At 43.4% G+C, this 21,340-nt stretch overlaps 1 protein-coding gene across 1 annotated transcript in view; it reads left to right on the forward strand.

Annotated features, from left to right (window-relative positions):
* HID1 (HID1 domain containing) overlaps positions 1-20,905 on the forward strand; it is a 107,551-nt gene extending 86,646 nt beyond the window's left edge. The window contains exons 13-19 of the mRNA XM_068116764.2: positions 3,910-4,074; positions 13,824-14,054; positions 15,457-15,602; positions 15,800-15,877; positions 16,041-16,132; positions 16,540-16,698; positions 19,237-20,905. Of these exons, the coding sequence (XP_067972865.1) occupies positions 3,910-4,074; positions 13,824-14,054; positions 15,457-15,602; positions 15,800-15,877; positions 16,041-16,132; positions 16,540-16,698; positions 19,237-19,300 (935 nt within the window). The 3' untranslated portion in view covers positions 19,301-20,905. The remainder of the gene's footprint in view (positions 1-3,909; positions 4,075-13,823; positions 14,055-15,456; positions 15,603-15,799; positions 15,878-16,040; positions 16,133-16,539; positions 16,699-19,236) is intronic.
* The last annotated feature ends 435 nt before the right edge of the window (positions 20,906-21,340 follow it).

Below are 21,340 nucleotides of genomic sequence, written 5' to 3' on the forward strand. Positions count from 1 at the left end.
AGAAAGCAGACAGAGCAGAACTTAATCAGTCGTAAAATAAACCCAGACACGGGCCCGATCACACTCACACAGGGGAATTGCAGGTAGAATGGTGTCCACGCGCTGCCTTGGTCGTCCAGGAACGGCGGCCCGGCATGCTCTCCACGGTCCCAGTACATCCCGCGAAGATGGCCAGCAGGTGGTGGAACGGATCCTCGCAGCGCGTCTCTCGAACAAAAGGCAGCAGATGAGGCAGGAAGGCGGGAAGGAATGTATGCGTCTCTCGGCGCGGCTGGGCGGTTCCACAGCGCGTTTAGTAACCAGCGCGCTATCACTCACGTAACCCACTAGAGGCTCGGCCTTAAGCTCAACCGAGCGTCCACTTTAATATGAGCGCTTATACTGGGTTCATGCGCGTCTTTCTCCGATCTCGTAACTCTCATCAATAGTCGAACCTCTCCGCACTCAACTCCTGCTCACCTGCCTCTCCTCCACTCCTCGAACTCCTCTTGGGGGCTTTGCGCGACGGGTTATATTTGCCACGCCCTGAGCCTTCTCGAACGTTCCAACCACGCCCTGTGACGCATTGCCTCAGCCACTCCCTTTGATCCCTGATTGGCGGCTTGCGCTTACCGTCAGCTTCTTCGCCGCCCTCATTCGGTCCCAGCCAGGCCTGCCTCGTGTTAATTCGCGCCAAAAAGCCAAAGGCAGCACAAGGAGGCGTAGGCGGCATAAGGCAATGAAACAATGAAGGACCTACTCTCATTATTCTACTCAACGCAAAACTAACACAGGAAAATGACTATACTCACAAATACTAAGAGATAACAACTATCGCGAGGCTACATGTTGTTGTGTGACTAACTATGAGGGGGAAATTTAATCTTTATTGTACAAAACTCAAAACCGCAACAATATATATTCTGTCTCTTTGCCTCTTGTACCATTTCTCTTGTTACTTGCACCGTCATTACCTCCGCTACCGAAGGTGTATGGAGCTGATCATTTCACCCCTGTTTGTCTGTTTGTTCGTTTGTGAACAGGATATCTCAAAATGTTGTGAATGGATTCGGACGAAATTTGATGGAGAGGTTAGGTATGTAACAAGACCAAAATGATTACATTTTGGTGAAGATCTGGATTCAGATCTGGATCCAATAATTTTAAAGTGTTTCTTCACCATGGAGAGATTGGGCAAAAAACGATGTATAGCATGATATCCTAAAACGTGGACGAATTTGTACAAAACTTGGTGGATAGGTTGGGTGTCTGACAAGGAAGAAATGATTCAATTTTGGTGAAGATCTGGATCCGAATCCGGTTGCGAGAGTTTTTCTTTTTTTTTCCTTTTTAAGTGATTCTTCACAATTGTGTGATAGGGCATAAAACCGAAATATATATATATATATATATATATGTATATATATATATATATATATATATATATATATATATATATATATATATATATATATATATATATATATGTATATATATATATATATATATATATATATATATATATATATATATATACACATATATATATATACACATATATATATGTATGTATGTATATATATGTATATGAGTATGTATGTATATATATGTATATGTGTATGTATGTATATATATGTATATGTGTATGTATGTATATATATGTATATGTGTATGTATGTATATATATGTATATGTATGTATGTATATGTATGTATATATATGCGTTTGTATATGTATATATATATAAATATATGCGTATATGTATATAAGCGTTTGTCGTCTAGATATATATAGATATATATATATATATATATATATATATATATATATATATATATATATATATAAAACACAGTTTGTGTGTGTGTGTGTGTAATGTTACCGATAGACTCCTAAACGGAGAGGCTTACGTGCTTGATATTTGGCATAGACATGGCCATTGAGCCTGGGACAAACATGGCCGAACTCAAAATATTTGACGATCCATATTTTTTATTCATATTTACCTCGGCGCATTTCAGCGCACGGAATCAACGGAATCAGAGCAGGTGGGCGCTGATTCGCTCAGAGCGATCACGTGATGACGCTATGACGCTATGACGCTATGAACGCTATGACGCTATGAACGCTATGAACGCTATGAAAAAAAAAATCGCTATGACGCTATGAAACGCTATGAACGCTATGACGCTATGAAAAAAAAAAACCCTTGCTTTGCCAAGGGGCTCGCTCCCCCCCCCCCCCCCCCCGTTCCCCTCCCCTCCCCTTCACCCTCCCCTCCCCTCCCCCGCCCGGCAATGCCGGGTACTTCTGCTAGTATATATATATATTGTTACAGACGCGGCTTTAGATGTTATATTGACCGAGCGGTGGTGTATTTAACCGCGTCCGAACAGTTACTCCCCGATTAGAACCCGATTCCACCCGACGTTGACCAGATCGCCCCACAGATATTCAATCGGGAAATCTCTAAAGCGACCGAAAGAGAATGAAAAAGAAGAATAAGAAGAATACGGAGGAAGAACAGATTTTATTATACACACACAAGCAATGGATGGAAGAAGCAGTAACACAGCGAATCGTTAACTTACACTATTCATTTTTACTTAGCCCCAAGACAACGAGTAGGACAGGACGTTCACACTTACACAGGGGATATTGCAGGCAGGTAGGGCTTGAGATGGATTGCTTGAGAGGGAGGCAAGGTCGGGAGGTCGCAGTTCGCAATTCCTCGCGGTTTTGGCGGGAAACCCTCCGTCGTGTATCCGCTGCGGTAGACGTCACGCGCTGGTTCGGCACACCTGCTCCTCTTCTTGGGGTGGAGCCGTCTCCCTCCTTTCAGCGCGTCTCTCCAAAGCTGGTTTCCTTGCCGAGTACCTCTCCTCTTTGGCTTGGAGCGTTTCGCATCTCACCTCTTGGTGCAGCCTCTTTGCTCATCTCCCAAGGCCTCTCCAAGTCATCTCGCAGCTCATCTGGTAAAGCAGTCCCTTACAGTCGCTTTTATCACCTCGGGCGAAATCAAGCCGCCGGCTCCCAGGGCACGCCTACCGGGTCGCTCACCGCGGTGTTGATTGGCCGTTAGGGCTGGTTCACTCCTTCCCTCTTATGACGAGGTGGAGACACGCCTTTCTTCCCCAAACCTACCTCGTGGCCAATGGTGGTTTGAAGAAAACCGCCCAAAATGCGGAAGGCAATTGGAAGGGAGGTTTTGGGGAAATTGGAAGGGCCTACACTTATTTTGTTTGATACAATGCAAAGTCAATCTAGTGGGAAACACATATTTAGCCTACATGGAATAAGGAAATACACTATTTAAAAGATATATCGTGACCTGCGTGTAAGTTTCATGGAATTAACTAGGAGGCCGACTGCGACCATTATTTACATTAACAGGGTGTTACCGTACCTTTTGTAACGTTCACATTGTAACGTTTTCACATTCGTTACACTTCCTCCAAAATTGTTACACTTCTCAAAAACCGTTACACTTCTCAAATTCGTTACACACTTCTCAAAATCGTTACAATATATATAGTGGGTGGATTATAAAATGTGCCTCATGCACATTTGGCGTATTGTGGGTGGATTATAAAATACGAGATGGATGAGTTGGTTCGGCAACAAGAGCAAAGCTGATTTAATTTTGGTTCAGGTCCGAATCCAGATCTGGCCTATTAGTGGGATACAAAACGTTAACTGTTCAGCCTGGCGGAGGTATGCGCTCTACTGAGCGCCATTCAAGTTTGTCGTATTTTTTTCTAACATATTTCATGTGTCCCCCAATGTTGATTGCATATACAATTTTTTTGTTTGTTTGTTTTGTAAATGCGCTCATAATTGCATTTTTTGTCATGTGATCTTTTGTCTGCATATGCCTTATTCATTATAACCCCTCTCCAATAAACCACTATTCCTCTGCTTGTTCCACAGTGTCTCCGTACCTCAAGTCTCTCTCCATGGTGGCTGCAAACAAGTTGATGCACCTCCTTGAGGCATTCTCTACTCCCTGGTTTTTGTTCTCTGCCCCACACAATCACCATCTTGTGTTTTTCCTTCTTGAAGCCTTCAACAACATCATCCAGTACCAGTTTGATGGTATGGTACTCAACTTCTGGCATTTCTTCTGATGTTGCCTTTGAAACACTTCCTTGATCACATAATGATATTTTCACAAATAACCCCCATTGATCTGCTTTGTTCAGAAACATCAAAATGCTGGCTGGCTTAAGCTAATTTGATATCAGAAGATGACCAACTCACCGTTAAAAGTCAAAAACCACATTTTAGTGAAATCGACTTTTGTAAACTTTTCCTTTTCTTCATTGCTCTAATGTTGTGTATAGTGAAATAATCTGCAGTGCACAGAGACTGAAGATATATATATATATATATATATATATATATATATATATATATATATATATATATTTTTTTTTTTTTTTTTTTCACGTTCCCTGTGATTAAAATCCTCCCAGGAAACGGATTGCTGAACAAGCTTTAACTCTGAGGTGTTGTCTAAATCTAGCAGAGGATATGCGTGGGGGGTAGAGGGGGGCAAGTGGGGGAGAAGCTGTAAGCGCTTTCCTTCACGAGTCCACCCAACATCCTCGACCCAGCAATAAATTGACTCAAATCACACAGAAGTAAAGTGTACAACAAAAATACCGGATTTATTAAAGAAAATGCTGGTCACAAAATAATGCACGATAAACTAAATTCCTATTTGGAGCGCTCTCACACAGACCCGAATACAGACAAAGGATAAAATAACTGGAAAATAAATGTGTGATTTGTGGCACTTATCTCCAATCGGCTGGTGTATCTCGTCAGGAATCGTCAAAGATCGTCTGAGGCCTTGGCGGGAAACGCACGTTCGTTGGCGCAAACTCGGCCTCACTGCACGTCGACTCACTCCTGGCCTCGCCAAGAGCACAGCGAGTGGACAGCGCCCTTCCACTCGTCGTTCTTACTTGGGAAACCGCAGTCCTCGGTCGCAGCTCTTCCTCCTCACGACCACGAGTAAGATGTCCTCCCCACGACCGTTTGCGATGAAGCTTCCTTGCGCAAGAGCAATAGCGACCGTTCGCTATGGATCCAGAACGAGAAAGCAAGATGTCGGCACAAGACCGTTCACCACCAGATCCCCAAAAAAGCAGGAGCAAGAGGGGGCGTCGATGCTGAGAGAGAGAGAGAGCTTTTCGGCGACCGTTCACCAACAAAGTCCGACCCCAAGAGAGAAAATGTCCGCCGCTCCAATTATTTTGTACTTGAGGCTCTGACGTCATCCCACGACGTCTCCGTGTCCGCTCCTATCAGCGAGTCTCATCTTACCAGGGCTTTTGCCAATCAAATCCCGGTCCAGTCACTGCTCTTTGGGGCGTGGCTCATGGCCCTGCCCGTGCCTGTGCACTCACCAAGTCGGTGTTATCAGCGATAGTGCTTGATGCCTGGTTTCCGGTTGGTTTTTAATTTGTGGTTAATGGCAGATTTCTTACTAGGTATCTGTAGTGCGGTGTCATAAGGAACACTGGAAAAGTTTACAGAGGCAATTACATACAGGGGATTAATTTACCCAAAATCCCTCACTCATTAACAAACCCCACCCCTCTCATGGGGACGAAGATACAAGCTTTTCCATGACATACGGTCTTCACAATTTTCCTACTTATTACATGGGGTTCTTCTTCTTCACGACAGTCAGAGCACACTACATATGCACTCTACCTGGCTCTAAGGTAATCATTGTTTACCCTCTACAAACGTAACTATATATATATATATATATATATATATATATATATATATATATATATATATATATATATATATATATATATATACATACATACATACATACATACATACATACATATATATATATATATATATATATATATATATATATACATACATACATAGATATATACATATATATACATTAAAACTTTTGGCCAGTAGTGTATATATACACACACACACGAAGATGGAAACTTTGAGTCCTGGGAGGGCTCCGTTCCACCATCTGAAACCTGCATATGGAGATAACAACCAACGACAAATGCAGGCACGCACACACACATGCAAGCATCCCCTGCGCCTGTGCATGCATACACACACAGCACATGCACACACACTGTGCACACACACACACACACACACACACACACAGTCACGTGAAAAAGTAAGTACACCCCATGTAAAGTTTTGGCTTTTTCAACATATTTCAACATACAGTCACGTGAAAAAGTAAGTACACCCCATGTAAAGTTTTGACTTTTTCAACATATTTCAACATACAGCTATTTGATCTTCATTTCAACAATATTGACAGATAAAGGTGATATAATATAACAAATATCATGAAACATTTACATTTTGTAGTCCATTGTATAATTTAAATAAACATAAATGCAAATTTCGCATGTGGAAAAAGTAAGTACACCCTTGGCTCTAATAGGAGGTATTGCCCCCTTTGGCAGAAACAAGCTCAAGTAGGCGTTTCTTATAGTTATAACTGTCGACCAGTCTCTGACATCGACTGGGAGAAATGTTTGCACACTCCTCCATGCAGAATTCTTTCAAGTGTGCGATGTTTGAGGGGTTTCTTGTATGCACAGCTCGTTTCAAATCCCCCCACAACATCTCAATGGGATTTAGATCCGGGCTTTGCCTTGGCCATTCCAGAACCCTCCATTTCTTTCTTTTCAGCCATTCCTTGGTGGATTTGCTGGTATGTTTAGGGTCATTGTCATGTTGCAAGGTCCACCTTCGGTTGAGCTTCAACTTTTCGACAGATGGCCCCACATTATCCTCAAGCACCCTCTGGTACAATGAAGAATTCATAGTGAATTATATGATGGTGAGCTGCCCAGGCCCTGATGCAGCAATGCTGCCCCAAACCATAATATTTCCACCACCATGCTTTACAGTTGGTATCAGGTTATTGTGGTCAAAATGGCACAAGATCTGCCTGCAACCCTCTTATGGTTAAACTGCCAAAGTATAGGCTCTCTGCTCACCTTCACTCTTTCATTCCCCTTTTCTCCCGCCTCTGCAACAAACTCCCCCACTCCCTTCAATCCCACTCCTCCCTCCAGGTCTTTAAAACAGCTGTTCACCACCATCTCTTATCTTCCCCCATCGAAAACCTTGATCTTTTCTACCCCCGGTAATTCACCCCAGAGTCCTTGCAGTGTTCATATGTTTTATTCCTCTCCCACCTCCCCCCAAGTCCTCCCGATGTCCCTGCTCTCAAATGTTGTGTTTGTGTCCTTCCCCCTCTTCCCCCTCTCTTTTTCGTCCTTCCCCCTCTCTCCCCATCTTGTCTGCCGCTCCCCTTGTTTTTTGTGTTTTGTGTGTCGGTTTGTCTTTTTGTGTGATAAATGTTAGCTCTTTCACGAGCCTCGATCTTGTATACAAAAAAATAAAAAAATAAAAATAATGCTCTTTGGTTTTCGCCAAACATGTATTCTGGTACTGTGGCCAAATAGCTCTACCTTTGACTCATCTGTTCAGAGCACATTGTTCCAGAAGTGCTGGTCTTTGCCTAGGTGTTCATTGGCAAACTTTAGTCTTGCCCTGATGTTCTTTCTGGACAGCAAAGGTTTCCTCCTGGCACACCTCCCATGTAGATCAAATTTGTGCAGCCTCTTTCTAATGGTAGACTCATGCACTTTGACATCAACAGTGGCAAGAGCTACCTGTACGTCCCCTGATGACATTCTGGGGTTCTTAGAGACTTCTTTCAGCATCTTGCGGTCTGCTCTCGGGCTGAACTTGCTGAGGCGGCCTGGCCTGAACAAGTTGGCAGTTGTTTGGAATCTTCTCCACTTGTAGATGATCTTCCGGACAGTCGAATGATTGATTTCAAATTGTTTGGAGATCTTTTTCAATCCCTTCCCAGACTCGTAGGCATCTATAACCTTCTTTCTGAAGGCCCCAGAGAGCTCTTTTGATCTAGGCATGGTCATGCCGCACACTTCAACAACAAAGAGCAAACCAAACGAAATGTCTGAGGTTTAAATAAGACAGGTTCCTCCAAGATCCTCTCTAACGATATTCTAATCATTTGCACCTGGGCTGGTGCACCTGATTTTAATTTTAGGTATTTGAACTAGTGATAAATGTAGGGGTGTACTTACTTTTTCCACATGCGAAATTTGCATTTATGTTTATTTAAATTATACAATGGACTACAAAATGTAAATACAACAACAACACAACATGCATTTTAAAGGCCATTTTCCCTGCTAGAGCGGGGGTTAGCCTTGCGGTCCCCATGACAATCTTCTCCATTTTGCCCTATTTTCTGCATCTCTCCTTGTTAACCCCCTTGCCCGCATTTCTTCTTCCACCATCTTTAGCCAAGTCTTTCTCGGTCTTCCCCGTCTTCTACTTCCTTCTACATTCTTTTCCATCACTCTTCTCAACCAGTCACTTTCATCCTTCCTCAACACATGACCAAACCATCTCAACCTGTTCCTCTTCACAGCATCAATCACAGGCTCTATTCCCATCATCTTTCGCAATTCATCATTTGTCTTCCTCTCTCTCAACGATACTCCGCACATCCGTCGAACCATTCGCATTTCCACCCTTTCCAACCTTCGTTGCTGCTCTACGTTCATTACCCATGTCTCGCTCCCATAAATCATAACTTTTCTCACACATGCAGCATACACCTTTCCCTTCAGCTTCAACGACACTCCCCTCATCATCGGCACGCCACTCAATTCCCGAAACTTCTTCCATGCACATCTCACTCGAGCAACCGTTGCCGAGTCTGATCCACCTTCTCCATTCAGCATGTCTCCGAGGTAGCAAAATGTTTTCACACCTTCCAGCTTCATGCCGTCTCCAAGATCCAACTCAACATTTCCTCCATCTGCAGCTCCCTCTGTGCACACCTTACATTTGAATGTAGCTGCCACACTGGTTAATGACCCTCTCAGACCACTACATTTTTGATGAACCCACTCAGCGCACATTGTACACTGAATGGAGTTCACTCCGACACCCTTCCTACACACAGCACAGGGCCACTTCGCAGTTCTTTCCACCTCAACACATGCTTTACCACTTGCCATCACCTTCGTCTTTCCGATATTCACCTTCAGACCTTTTGTCTCCATACATTCCTTCCACGTGTTCATCTTTTCCTTCAGTCCATCCATACTTTCCGCAATCAACACCAGATCATCTGCATACAACAGCTCCCATGGTGAACCCTCCTTTACGTTCTGAGCCAGCACCTCCATCACAGCTACAAATAGTAGTGGACTTAGTACCGACCCCTGATGCACTCCCACCTTCACCTCAAACTCACCACTGTTCCCGTCCTTCGTCCTTACAGCTGTGCGCGCTCTTTTGTACATTGCCATCACTACTCTGATCAACCATTCCTCCACTCCTAACCTCCTCAATGCCTATGTCAATACTTTGCGTGGAACCCGATCGAATGCTTTCTCCAGATCAACAAACCCAAGAAACAACTTCTTCCTCTTCTCCATGTACTTCTCCTGCAACTGCCTCACAATGAAAAGCGCGTCTGTCGTTCCTCTTCCTGGCATAAATCCAAACTGCATTTCGTCGATCTTCACTTTCTTCCTTATCCTCCTCTCCAACACCCTTTCCAATACCTTCATTCCATGCTCCAATAACTTTATCGCTCGGTACAAGCCACACTCCAGAGGGTCACCTTTCCCCTTGTATAGAGGGACGAGGGTACTCAGTTCCCAAACCACTGGAATGCGGCCTTCTTTCACCACCAGATTACAGATCTCTGTCATTCTCTTCACACCCCAACTTCCTGCTGCCTTCAACATATCTCCCATAACTCCCGTCGGCCCTCCCGCTTTTCTACCCTTCATTGCTTTTATCGCTTCCTCAACTTTCTTCTCGGTTATCTTCTCTGCCGGTCCTAAAACTGGGTTACTCTCTATGTTGCCATCCTATTCATTCTCTGTATTCAACAGCATTTCCATATATCTTTTCCATCTTCCTTTAATTCCATCTGGGTCGACAACGATTTGGCCCACTTCATCCTTCAAGCAGCTCACCCCCATCACATCACACCTCTCTTTCGCTATCTGCTTTGCAATCCTGAATACTGCTTTCTGACCCTCTTCCGAATCCAAGCGTTCTCCGAACATTTTCCTACATGCCTCCTGCGCCTTTGCTACCTCTTTCTTTGCAGCCTTCCTGGCTGCCTTATAACTTTCATGCTCTGCTGTTTCTGCTCCCGTACCCTTCGCCTTCTGCCACTCCTTGAACTTCTTCCTCTTCTCGTCAATCCTCTTTCCAACTTCATCATCCCACCACCATGTTAACGAGTGCCTCGGTGGTCCTTTTCTCCATCCACATACCTCACCAACGGCTCCCAACAGACGAGCTTTCATTGACATCCAACCACTTTCAAGCTCAACCACATCATCCTCGACCCTACTCAGCCTCTCTTTTAATGCCTCCCTTACTGTCACCTCTTTCAACCTCCACACCTTCATTCTCGGTTGGTACTTCACCCGCCGAGCTCTCCTCGCACCTTTCACCCTTACGTCGCAGACAACCAAGTGGTGCTGTGAAACAGCCTCCTCCCCCGGGATCACCTTTGTGTCTCGGAGGTGCCCCCTATCTCGCCTACGCACCATCAGGTAGTCAACGGTTGTCGTCGACCCACCTGACGTGTATGTAACAAGCTTATTATCCTCTTTCTGGAACTGAGTATTACAAATCAACAAATCAGCTCCATCAGCAAACTCCAAAATCCTTTCACCTTCTCCATTTCTCACACCATATCCGTAAACCCCATGAACTCCGTCAAAACCATCCATACTCCTTCCCACATGTCCATTTAGGTCTCCTCCTACCACAACAACTTCCTCATCTTTCACGTTTTCCATCAGCTTCTCTATCGCACACCAGAACTTGTCCTTCTCTTCATCGCTTCGACCAACCTGCGGAGCATATCCCGAGATGACGTTCACCAAGAGCTTAAACATATTTAAATAAATATTTAAACAAAACCATGAAAACAATCAGTGAAAAGTCTCTCAGTGAGAACGTGGATTTGAGAAAGCAGGAGCAGAGGTGAAAGAAAAACGAGATATAGGGGGCGGGGCACAAGTCGAGACGAGGAGGCCGCACGAGACACCAGGCCGCACGAGGCGCACGAGGCGCGAACAAAGAAACGACTAATTACACACAAATTTGCAACAACTACAAAACCAAAACCAAATGGAAACACACAATAACACATACACAACAAAATACGCAGCGGAAATTTGACAAAGAAACGAACGGGAAAACACTCAAACTTTGATGCCGTGGAGAGATCGAAGCAAGCCCCGTCGCTCGAGGGACCGGACTACAAAATGTAAATGTTTCATGATATTTGTTATATTATGTCACCTTTATCTGTCAATATTGTTGAAATGAAGATCAAATAGCTGTATGTTGAAATATGTTCAAAAAGTCAAAACTTTACATGGGGTGTCCTTACTTTTTCACGTGACTGTGTGTATGTATATATATATATATATATATATATATATATATATATATATATATATATATATATATATATATATATATATATATATATATATATATATATATATATATATATATATATATATGTGTGTGTGTATAGGGCGAAACCAGGTCGGTAACTGTGAGTTTTGCATACACTTGTGACAGTATCTGAATTTATAATCCGTAATGACGCACTGCTAGATGGTTCCTCTGGAGCTTTGCAGGCAATGTGGACATGCATGGCGATGACGTCATGTTGTCCGCTCATTAGGTTGGAGAACCAGATTACAGATACCATTATTAGTAACTCCCAACCGCAACCAGGTCGACTCCATATGATGAGTGGATACCAGAGATAACGTTACCGTGTGGCAGGCGGTGCTTATCGCTCCCAGCAAGGTGCAGCAGCAGCTGTATGGGACACCTTGCTGGCGGTTCTCCACTGATGATATGAAGGTCGCATAGTGACTGATATAAAAACCGAAAGGTTCACAGAGTTACAAGTGTATGGAAGCCTCACTGCGTTGCCCTGATGAAGCCCCAAAGGGCGAAACCAGGTCGGTAACTGAGTTTTGCATACACTTGTGACAGTATCTGAATTTATAATCCGTAATGACGCACTGCTAGATGGTTCCTCTGGAGCTTTGCAGGCAATGTGGACACGCATGGCGATGACGTCATGTTGTCCGCTCATTAGGTTGGAGAACCAGATTACAGATACCATTATTAGTAACTCCCAACCGCAACCAGGTCGACTCCATATGATGAGTGGATACCAGAGATAACGTTACCGTGTGGCAGGCGGTGCTTATCGCTCCCAGCAAGGTGCAGCAGCAGCTGTATGGGACACCTTGCTGGCGGTTCTCCACTGATGATATGAAGGTCGCATAGTGACTGATATATATATATATATATATATATATATATATATATATATATATATATATATATATATATATATATATATATATATATATATATATATATATATATATATATATATGAATATATATATATATATAGTTACGTTTGTGGGGGTAAACAAAGAAATACCTTAGTTAAGAAATGTCAGAATGTGTAGATTAGCATGCTCCAAGTGTCGCGAAGAAGAAAAACCCATCTCGATGTACATAAGTAGAGTTGAATGTCCGGTTAAGTGTTTAGGTGTCTCCGCACGGAGGAGTGGAGTTGTGCTATCTAGGTAGGGTCGGTAAGGTTAAATTCTTATGTCCGTGTTTGCCTTCTGTGATCTTCCCTCCGTCTTTATTACAATTTAATAGTCCACCAAACACCAACCATAACAAATGGACTCGTTCGCTCACAACGCCGCCAGGGCTAACCAACACCCAGCACATTTGCCGATCGGCACGTAAGTCCCGCCTCTCAACCGCCGACGTCATCTGAACATTCCCGAAAGACGACTGGACTCTGCCCCCGATGACCTGTAATGGGGAGGCCACGCCCCGGCCTTCATGATTGAGTAGAGCTTGGTGATTGGACAGAGTGTGACGTCAGCGTGGAACATTTGAGAGCTGGAGGAAGAGAATGCGGTCTGGCCATCTTGGTCTCTCTTGTCCCGAGTTTGGTTGTGGGCGGTCGCAGTCTTCTCTTCTGGTCCTGGTCTTGATCACGGAAGTCACTTGGTTGTTTTGCGTGGGAGAATGACGGGCGCTCGTCTGTGTGCGCCAGGGAAATCATCGGAGCCGTATTAGCAAAGAAAGATCCTGCCTGCGTGCCTCACGCCAGCGGCTGGCTGTAGGCGCGATTCCACGCCATCTTGTGCGTTTCCTGTGTGGTGGTTCGATGTGACGACCAGCAAGCCTTACCAGCCATTTGGGGACGCAAAGCTGAGTGCCGGCCGATTACCAAAACATTATTTATTTTCTTTCATTATCTTTTCCCCTTGTTTGTATGCGAGTCTGGGTGGAGACATCTCAATTCGGAATTTTAGTTTTTTACCTCACCTTTCATTGTTATTTGCATTTATTTTCATTAAATCATTATTTGTCGAATCTTACTTTTCTTGTATTGTGGATTTTACTGTCCCACCTTTGTGTTTGTGGGTTCGGATTAACCCCTGTGTGTGTTCCCGATTAGATAAGGCTCGGGCCTTCCCGCCAAGGTTCAGAGTACGCCTCCGAGTTTAAGCTCGTTTCGGCAATTCATCCTATTGGGGGTCTTAACCCCTGGGACACGACAATATTCATTTTTTTTTAATTTAATGTTATATGAAAATTTTTATTCCTGAGCTTTCAAAATTGACAATTGCAATCTTCATTATATTCTGATAATACTTATTTGCTTCCATTTCGCAGGTAACAGCAACTTGGTGTACAGCATTATCCGCAAGCGAGCAGTATTCCACTCACTGGCCAATCTGCCAACAGACCAGGTGTCAGTGACACGTGTGCTGCAGAAGCAGAGGCGAATGATCAACTCACCTTCACGACAGTCTTCAACTGAAACACAACCCACAATGGAAGGAGCCAAACCTGCACCTATTGGAGAGCAGGGAACATTGCAGACAACACTTCCTGTTACTCCTGGTATGTACTTCAGTCAAACATTTTCTTCCTTCTTCAAACTCCATCCTTGCTTTAGTTCTTACTCTCCACCTCATTCAAGCGCCTTTTCTTGTTCCCATGTTGAAATGCAAAGGTTAATGTGGGTAATAAAGATCTTGACTTAGAGCTGGGGATGATATGCTTGCTTGAAGTCCTGGAGGAAAGAGTGAGACAGAACAGGCTCTCGAAGGTGGTTCCTTAGACTGGAGAAGTGAGGAATAAAAGAGTTGAAGTGTGCAGTGACCTTTCTCTGTCTGCCTCCCCCTCATTTGAGCTTTCCCTGTCTGCCTCCTCCTCATTTGAGCTTTCCCTGTCTGCCTCCTCCTCATTTGAGCTTTCCCTGTCTGCCTCCCCCTCATTTGAGCCTTCCCTGTCTGCCTCCCCCTCATTTGAGCTTTCCCTGTCTGCCACCCCCTCATTTGAGCTTTCCCTGTCTGCCTCCCCCTCATTTGACATTTCCCTGTCTGCCTCCTCCTCATTTGATATTTCCCTGTCTGCCTCCCCCTCATTTGACATTTCCCTGTCTGCCTCCCCCTCATTTGACATTTCCCTGTCTGCCTCCCCCCTCATTTGACCTATCTCTCTCCACCCCTCCCTCATTTGAATTTAATTTTAATGTATTTCCATGTCTCCTTGCCATAATTCACGGATTGGTGTGTGTTTGTTTGTTGCGCTACCCCTCCTACAGTTCATGGCCGATTACATCCAGACTTGCTACATAGGATCAGCAGGACCCCGATTAATACATTGGAGTGTTTTTATCTTTACCAGTGGTCTGGGTGAGGGGGGAGGCGGAGGGGGTTCGGTCCCCTTTGTGAAGTTGCAAGAATTGAAAAAACAAGACCGAAAGTCTAACAGCGGCGTAACCGGGCTTGTTTGATACTTTAGTTGAAGAGGATAGTATGACCTGGGTGGGGATACCAGTTAGCAGATAATGTAAGTATTAAATTATTTTGAAGTACTCTAAGTCTCTACGCTGTCTGTCACCATGGAAGTGAAGAGATTGCATTGAGACATTGGTTTATTCTATATGTTGGTCAGTTAGTAAACACTATCAAAGTGACCTCGGCATCATCCCGACACACACCACTGTGTGTGTTACGGAATGAGGTGTTTTACAGCAGTTGGAGTGTTCTCTTTCTTTCCATTTGAGCTTTCTCTCTCCACCTCCCCCTCACTTTAGTTTGTTCTCTCCCTGCCTCCCCCTCATTCGAGCTCTTTCTCTCCCTATGTCCACCATCATGGAGCTTTTTTCCCTGCCTCATCTCTCTGAGATTTTTCTCCATCTCCATTTTCATTTCCACGCTATAAATCTGATGTATGGCGTAATGGCAAGTTGGTTTGTCTAATATTTGGTGGTGTTGTTTGTGGTACTAATGCACAGGAATTGAGAATCTGACAGAGTGGTCCCAGGTGGCAGAGGATGGCACGATGAAGCGGTTGGAGCCAAGTACTCAAGGAGATGCGGTGAGGCCCAACGGGTCAGAAGTTGCACCTGAAAGCCCCTCGAGTGATGCGGAGTCTCTGACGGTAATGCCTCGTTGTTTTTTTTCTTGCGCTGGCACACCTGTTTATTTCTTTAGTTAAATTAAATTAATTTGCGTTTTTATCTCATTGCTAGTAAGTACGTACACACACATTGCTAGTGGTGTCAAGTTCTTTGGTCCAGGGAATCTCACATTGAAAAATGTAATAGCTGCTGTGTCTTTGTTTATTTCCTGCCACAGGAGGGCTCCTGGCAAAAGAGTCGATCACGTAATCTCTCTGAATCCAGCAACCCTCGTTGGAGTCCGACAAGTGACTGGGTGAGAATAATGCCATTGCTCTCTCTTTTTTAGCACAATTAATATAGTGTTAATTTGGGTGATAGGCTATAGAACTTGTCATTACTCTGTGTTGCATATTGGTCCTTAAGCAGATCAGCCACCACTAAAACATGATTTTGTCTGTCATGGCATGCTCTGCTAGGTTCTTTCTTGGAAAGTAAAGCTTCCTCTGCAGACCATCATGAGGTTGCTGCAGGTTCTGGTGCCACAGGTTGAAAAGATCTGTATTGACAAGTGAGTCCTGGGGTGGGAATGGTTTTGAATGGGAGTGGCCCGTGATGGTTGTGATTTTGAATGGGAGTGGCCTGTGATGGTTGTGATTTTGAATGGGTGTGATTTTGAATGGGAGTGGCCTGTGATGGGTGTGATTTTGAATGGGTGTGATTTTGAATGGGAGTGGCCCGTGATGGTTGTGATTTTGAATGGGACTGGCCTGTGATGGTTGTGATTTTGAATGGGAGTGGCCTGTGATGGTTGTGATTTTGAATGGGAGTGGCCTGTGATGGTTGTGATTTTGAATGGGAGTGGCCTGTGATGGGTGTGATTTTGAATGGGAGTGGCCTGTGATGGCTGTGATTTTGAATATGTGTGGCCTGAGTGTGATGTGAGAATCCTTGGTATTATCCTGTTACTGTGTGCAGGGGTTTAACAGATGAGTCAGAGCTGCTACGTTTCTTGCAACATGGTACGCTTGTCGGATTACTGCCTGTCCCACACCCCATCCTTATTCGCAAATACCAACCTAACGCTGGCACTGCTGCTTGGTTTCGCACCTACCTCTGGGGTCTTATCTACCTCAGGTGAGTCTTGATTTCTGTTTACCCTACCTCCTTCATGTGTTTTCTGCCTTGCCTGCTTGCCACACCAATTAGAGAAGCAAAAATGATGTGGCCCTTAGATTATAAACACTGCGAAAGCCATTGTAACGTGCCTTGGGAAAAAAAAAAATTCTGAAATGATCTGCAATCGACTATAGGTTTAGTTTATCAGTTAGTTCATAGAGCGTGTTGTACATTCACAGCAAATTTACAAAAACACGACTATAATTATGCATACATGTTTTCTTTATTAGAGACTGTGCATATTATAGCATTTTTTAATATTTCAATTTACAAATAGGGCAGCGACAACACTTTTACGTAGAACGGAAAAAGTATGTTAACAGGAAACAAAAGTTAAATTTAATTAAAAGCTTATTTGATCTTATTCTCAAATGTTTCAATTTACATTTTTGTATGACAAACATAGGTGCAATAAATACCCCTGGTGCTGACCTGGTAGAATAAACAGTATACTGCACTGACTAAAGGTATTTTAAACCAATTTCAATGGTTGCTCGAAGACAGGGAAGCATGTAGAATCAGACTAACATAATCATAAGACTTTAACCAAACAACCCCCCCCCCCCCCAAGCTCCCCCCACTCCGTGTACCTCCTCAGACCCCAATTTTTCCAATGCCTTGAACAAACATTGGTACATCACAGGTGATGTGATGAACGTTGTAAAGTTTCATCGAAATAGTGTGTGTAGTTTCTGAGAAGAAAGCAAATACCTATTTTGGGGGGCAACTCCCCCCCCCCCACCCCCCTCCCCCAGTAGATCCCAAAAGGGGCAGATTTTTTTTTAATGCCGTGAACAAACCTTGGTACATCACGGGTGGTGAAGGTTGTGGTGAAGTTTCATCGAAATCGTGTGTGTCGTTTCAGAGAAGAAAGCAAATATCTATTTTGGGAGGGTCAAACCTGGACCCACTTTGACCCCCGTAAACCACCAAAGGGGCAGATTTTTTTTAATGCTGTGAACAAACATTGGTACATCACGGCGATGAAGGTTGTGGTCAAGTTTCATCGAAATATTGTGTGTAGTTTCAAAGGAAAAAGCAAATTCCTATTTTGGGGGTCAAACCTGGATCCACTTTGACCCCGGTAGACCCCCTTGGATCCCGATTTTTTTTTTTTTGTATGCAGTGAACAAACTTTAGTCACAACACAACAAATATCATTTGTGCCAAATTTGGTCGTAATCCCATCAGCGGTTTTGGAGAAGTTTCAAGTGCTTACGGACGGACAGACTGACGGACGGACTGACGACATGCCATCGCATAACCTCCCCTGAACTTCCAGGAGAGCTAAAAATAAGAAGAAAACGCTACTTCAGGAAGTTTTCGTGGATGCACTTTGTCTTGTGCATGATTGGCTGTGAAAAGTCAATGAAACATATACCAGCCAATGAGAGAACCGGAAAGGCAAGAAGCGACTGCCTCCTTACCGATATCACTGGGAGATTCAATGAAATTGCATTTGCACTTAATGTACCAGTATTCTTACATAAGCATGGAAACTCCAAAACTTGATGAGATCCATTATTTATTTTTTTACGCACTTTTATTTCATCTTTGCACTTTTATTACGCACTTCATCTGAACTTTGTTTTTGTGCCGTCTCAAATATTTGAGCCGTTCGTTTTCTAGGTTCCATACGTCCTAGAGAGCTGAAATTTGGCCCACGGTCCTCTTTTCTGGTACATTTTCATCTACCAAAAGTTAATGTAATTTTTTTTTTTTGAACAAATAGGTTTAAAACTTCTTTTTTTGAAAATAAAAGTGTGCAGCCTAAAACATGTTTTTCCGTTTACTTGTTTTATCATTTGTGTGGTTTATCTTGTTGTTGTTGATTCGTCCCATTCAGTTTTACTGCAACTGGTATTTTGAGAGTTTTAGAGTTTCCCACAGCATGGAGATAGCCTATCGATCCCCCGGGAGAAACCTAGAGGTGTTCCTCACATCTAAGTTGTTGTGCTCTAACCTTCGTGGAGCCAGAACCATGCAGTGTTTCCATAATGGGTTATTCTCACATTGTGGTAGGCCAGTCCCATCACTGTCCAGTAACTACCCCGAGACCAATGACCAATAGATAGAAAGGACGGGAAACAAAATTAGAGTTGTCTCCCATTCGTTGGAAGTCCCAATTACAATGTTAATATACTGACTATATTGTTTCAATAAGTAATGCACAAACTCCACCCAGCCGGACGGTGGGTACGCTGCTGGTACTGTAGAAATTAAATGTAAGCGGTTTTGACCAAGAGAGAGACAGAGACAGAGAGACAGAGACAGAGACAGAGACAGAGACAGAGACAGAGAGAGAGAGAGAGAGAGAGAGACAGACAGACAGACAGACAGACAGACAGACAGAGACAGACAGACGGACCCCTTTTTTTCTAACTTTTGCTTTTAAATATTTACTTTGCAAGATTTCAGGTGAGGTGAGTGTGAACAAATGGGATGTTTTAAAAAAAAAACCCTGTCATTGTGCGTTCTTGTCATTTGTTCATGTAGAAATGTCAATCCTCCGATCTGGTATGATACCGACGTGAAGCTGTTCGAAATCCAGCGTCTGTAAAGGATCCAGTGCTCGACGCAACACCTGCCCAGAAGAGTCATTTGCATTCAGCATGTTCTTGCACCTTTAGCTTTATGGTTATTTAATAAGCTTGTTATCTATGGGAATTTTGATGTTGGTTGTTGCTTGGTGTTGTTATTTCGTTTTAAATTTTTTAACTTGTTCTATGCCTTATAGGCCATGTGCACTTGCTGCTTCTGCTCCACCCCGGGTCCAAACCCATTCCGAACATCGACACACAGCATATTTGGCCTTTACATCAGATGCCATATTTGCAATTACATATCCTGCCTTATGTGCTGTACTCTATGCTCATCTAAAAATGCCAAGGCCAGACCCAGGAGGAAATATTCGATGGCTAAAGTGAGCAGGTCGGTGGGCTAAAATCTCCAAAGTAGTGCTGGGTTATATTATTGTAAAGTTCTTTGGAAAAGGGGTCAACATGTAAATACGAGTCACAGTTAGTATATATCAAAATGAGTATAATTTTTGCAAAAGTAACGGACAGAGTTAAAACGAAGAACCCTGTTTCCAAAAGGTTTATGTGTGGGTGAACACTTGCAGGTCGTGCCATAGTTGTATAAATTTTCTTACTGTACCATTCTTGCATCCACTGTGATCTCACGTACACTGCTTCATAAAATGAACCTGTATTGGTCAAATTTTTTTGTTCGACGGAACTTCTCAACTAGAGTGGTTAATGGTTATCCTCCAGTGACAGATCAAAAAAAATGCTGTTTTTTTTTTGTTTTTTTTTTTCATCATGTGCGATTCAATAAGCATGAGAAGCAGGTTTAGCTGTACCTGCAGAATCGTGGTATCCTATCTCTACACTGTGACAGATGTAACAATAGCACCAAAGTACTGAGGATTTTCATACTCGTGTGTAGATTTTAGCTTAAGACAGAGATGGTGTTGGTTAATGGGTTAGTAGTTTGTATGGGATTCGAGATGACGACTGACTTGAGCTCATTGCAGCTTGTCGATCCTGGAGCATGTGGCATCCATCTGACTACAGGTGCAAGAGCAGAAAAGGAGATCATTTCCTGCTATACCAGGCTAACTACTGAAACATGCATTCGCACAAGCTAAGAGTTTGGGATGCGTCGGCAACACATTTCCATTTCTGAATGTAGGAAACCGTTAGGTGTCATGGGAGCAATAATATAAAACGACGATGGATGTAATCAAGAAAACATTGATCGAAGTATGACGTCCACCGTGGGAAGGAAGGAGCTGACATCTGTTGTTAACGTTTTGTGGAATAATGGGTTGACAACCAAAATGTTGTCTTTTCCTAGCTTCCCAAGGCGATTGACATATTTTGATCAATGTTCTATTTATTCCATCTATTGTTCTACCTGTCCATATTCTCATGCCTTTACCAAGACTAGTTTTCCATTCTAAAACAATGATGGTTCAGGTTCCAGAAAGCAGAGCTGCTCTTGAATCCCAGTCAGAAATGGGGGTACGTACACCCATTACATATTGGTCATGTTCTCAGTGAGCACTTAAATACTAAGGGAATTGTGCCATGAGGTTATGCACTTGATGCGCCCATGTTGCCTCTGTGAAAGAGAAATAAATGATTTAAAAAAAAATCGATTTTTTTTTTTGTGTTACATCAAGTTAATCTGCTGTGGGAGTAGTTTTATGAGCAAGTGTTGATGAAATCGATGTGGATTTGGAAATATCATTCACATTGGAAAATTAAGAGATTTGATTTCTGGTCTGGGCGTGTAATTTTCCCACAAATATCAATTTAATTAATTTTAATCCTGTTCATTAATGTAAATGATTCACCCCCCCAGTGGTGTTTATAATAGCAAACCCCCCCCCCCCCCCATTGGAGGAAGACCCTCTCGTGTTCAGGCCGTTTGTGTTCCTATGGTTGGCAACGAGTGCCCCGGAAGCATTGACAGAGAGTGGCAATCATACGTGTGGGGCAATTGCATGGTTGGTCAGGGTCGCCCAGATAGCTCAGATAGCAGAGCACTGGTACGGGTTTCCAGAGGACCTGGGTTCGATTCCTGGTGTGGG

This window comes from Myxine glutinosa, chromosome 1, assembly GCF_964187855.1.
Source record: "Myxine glutinosa chromosome 1, kmMyxGlut1.1, whole genome shotgun sequence".
In the NCBI taxonomy this organism is placed as follows: Eukaryota; Metazoa; Chordata; class Myxini; order Myxiniformes; family Myxinidae; genus Myxine; species Myxine glutinosa.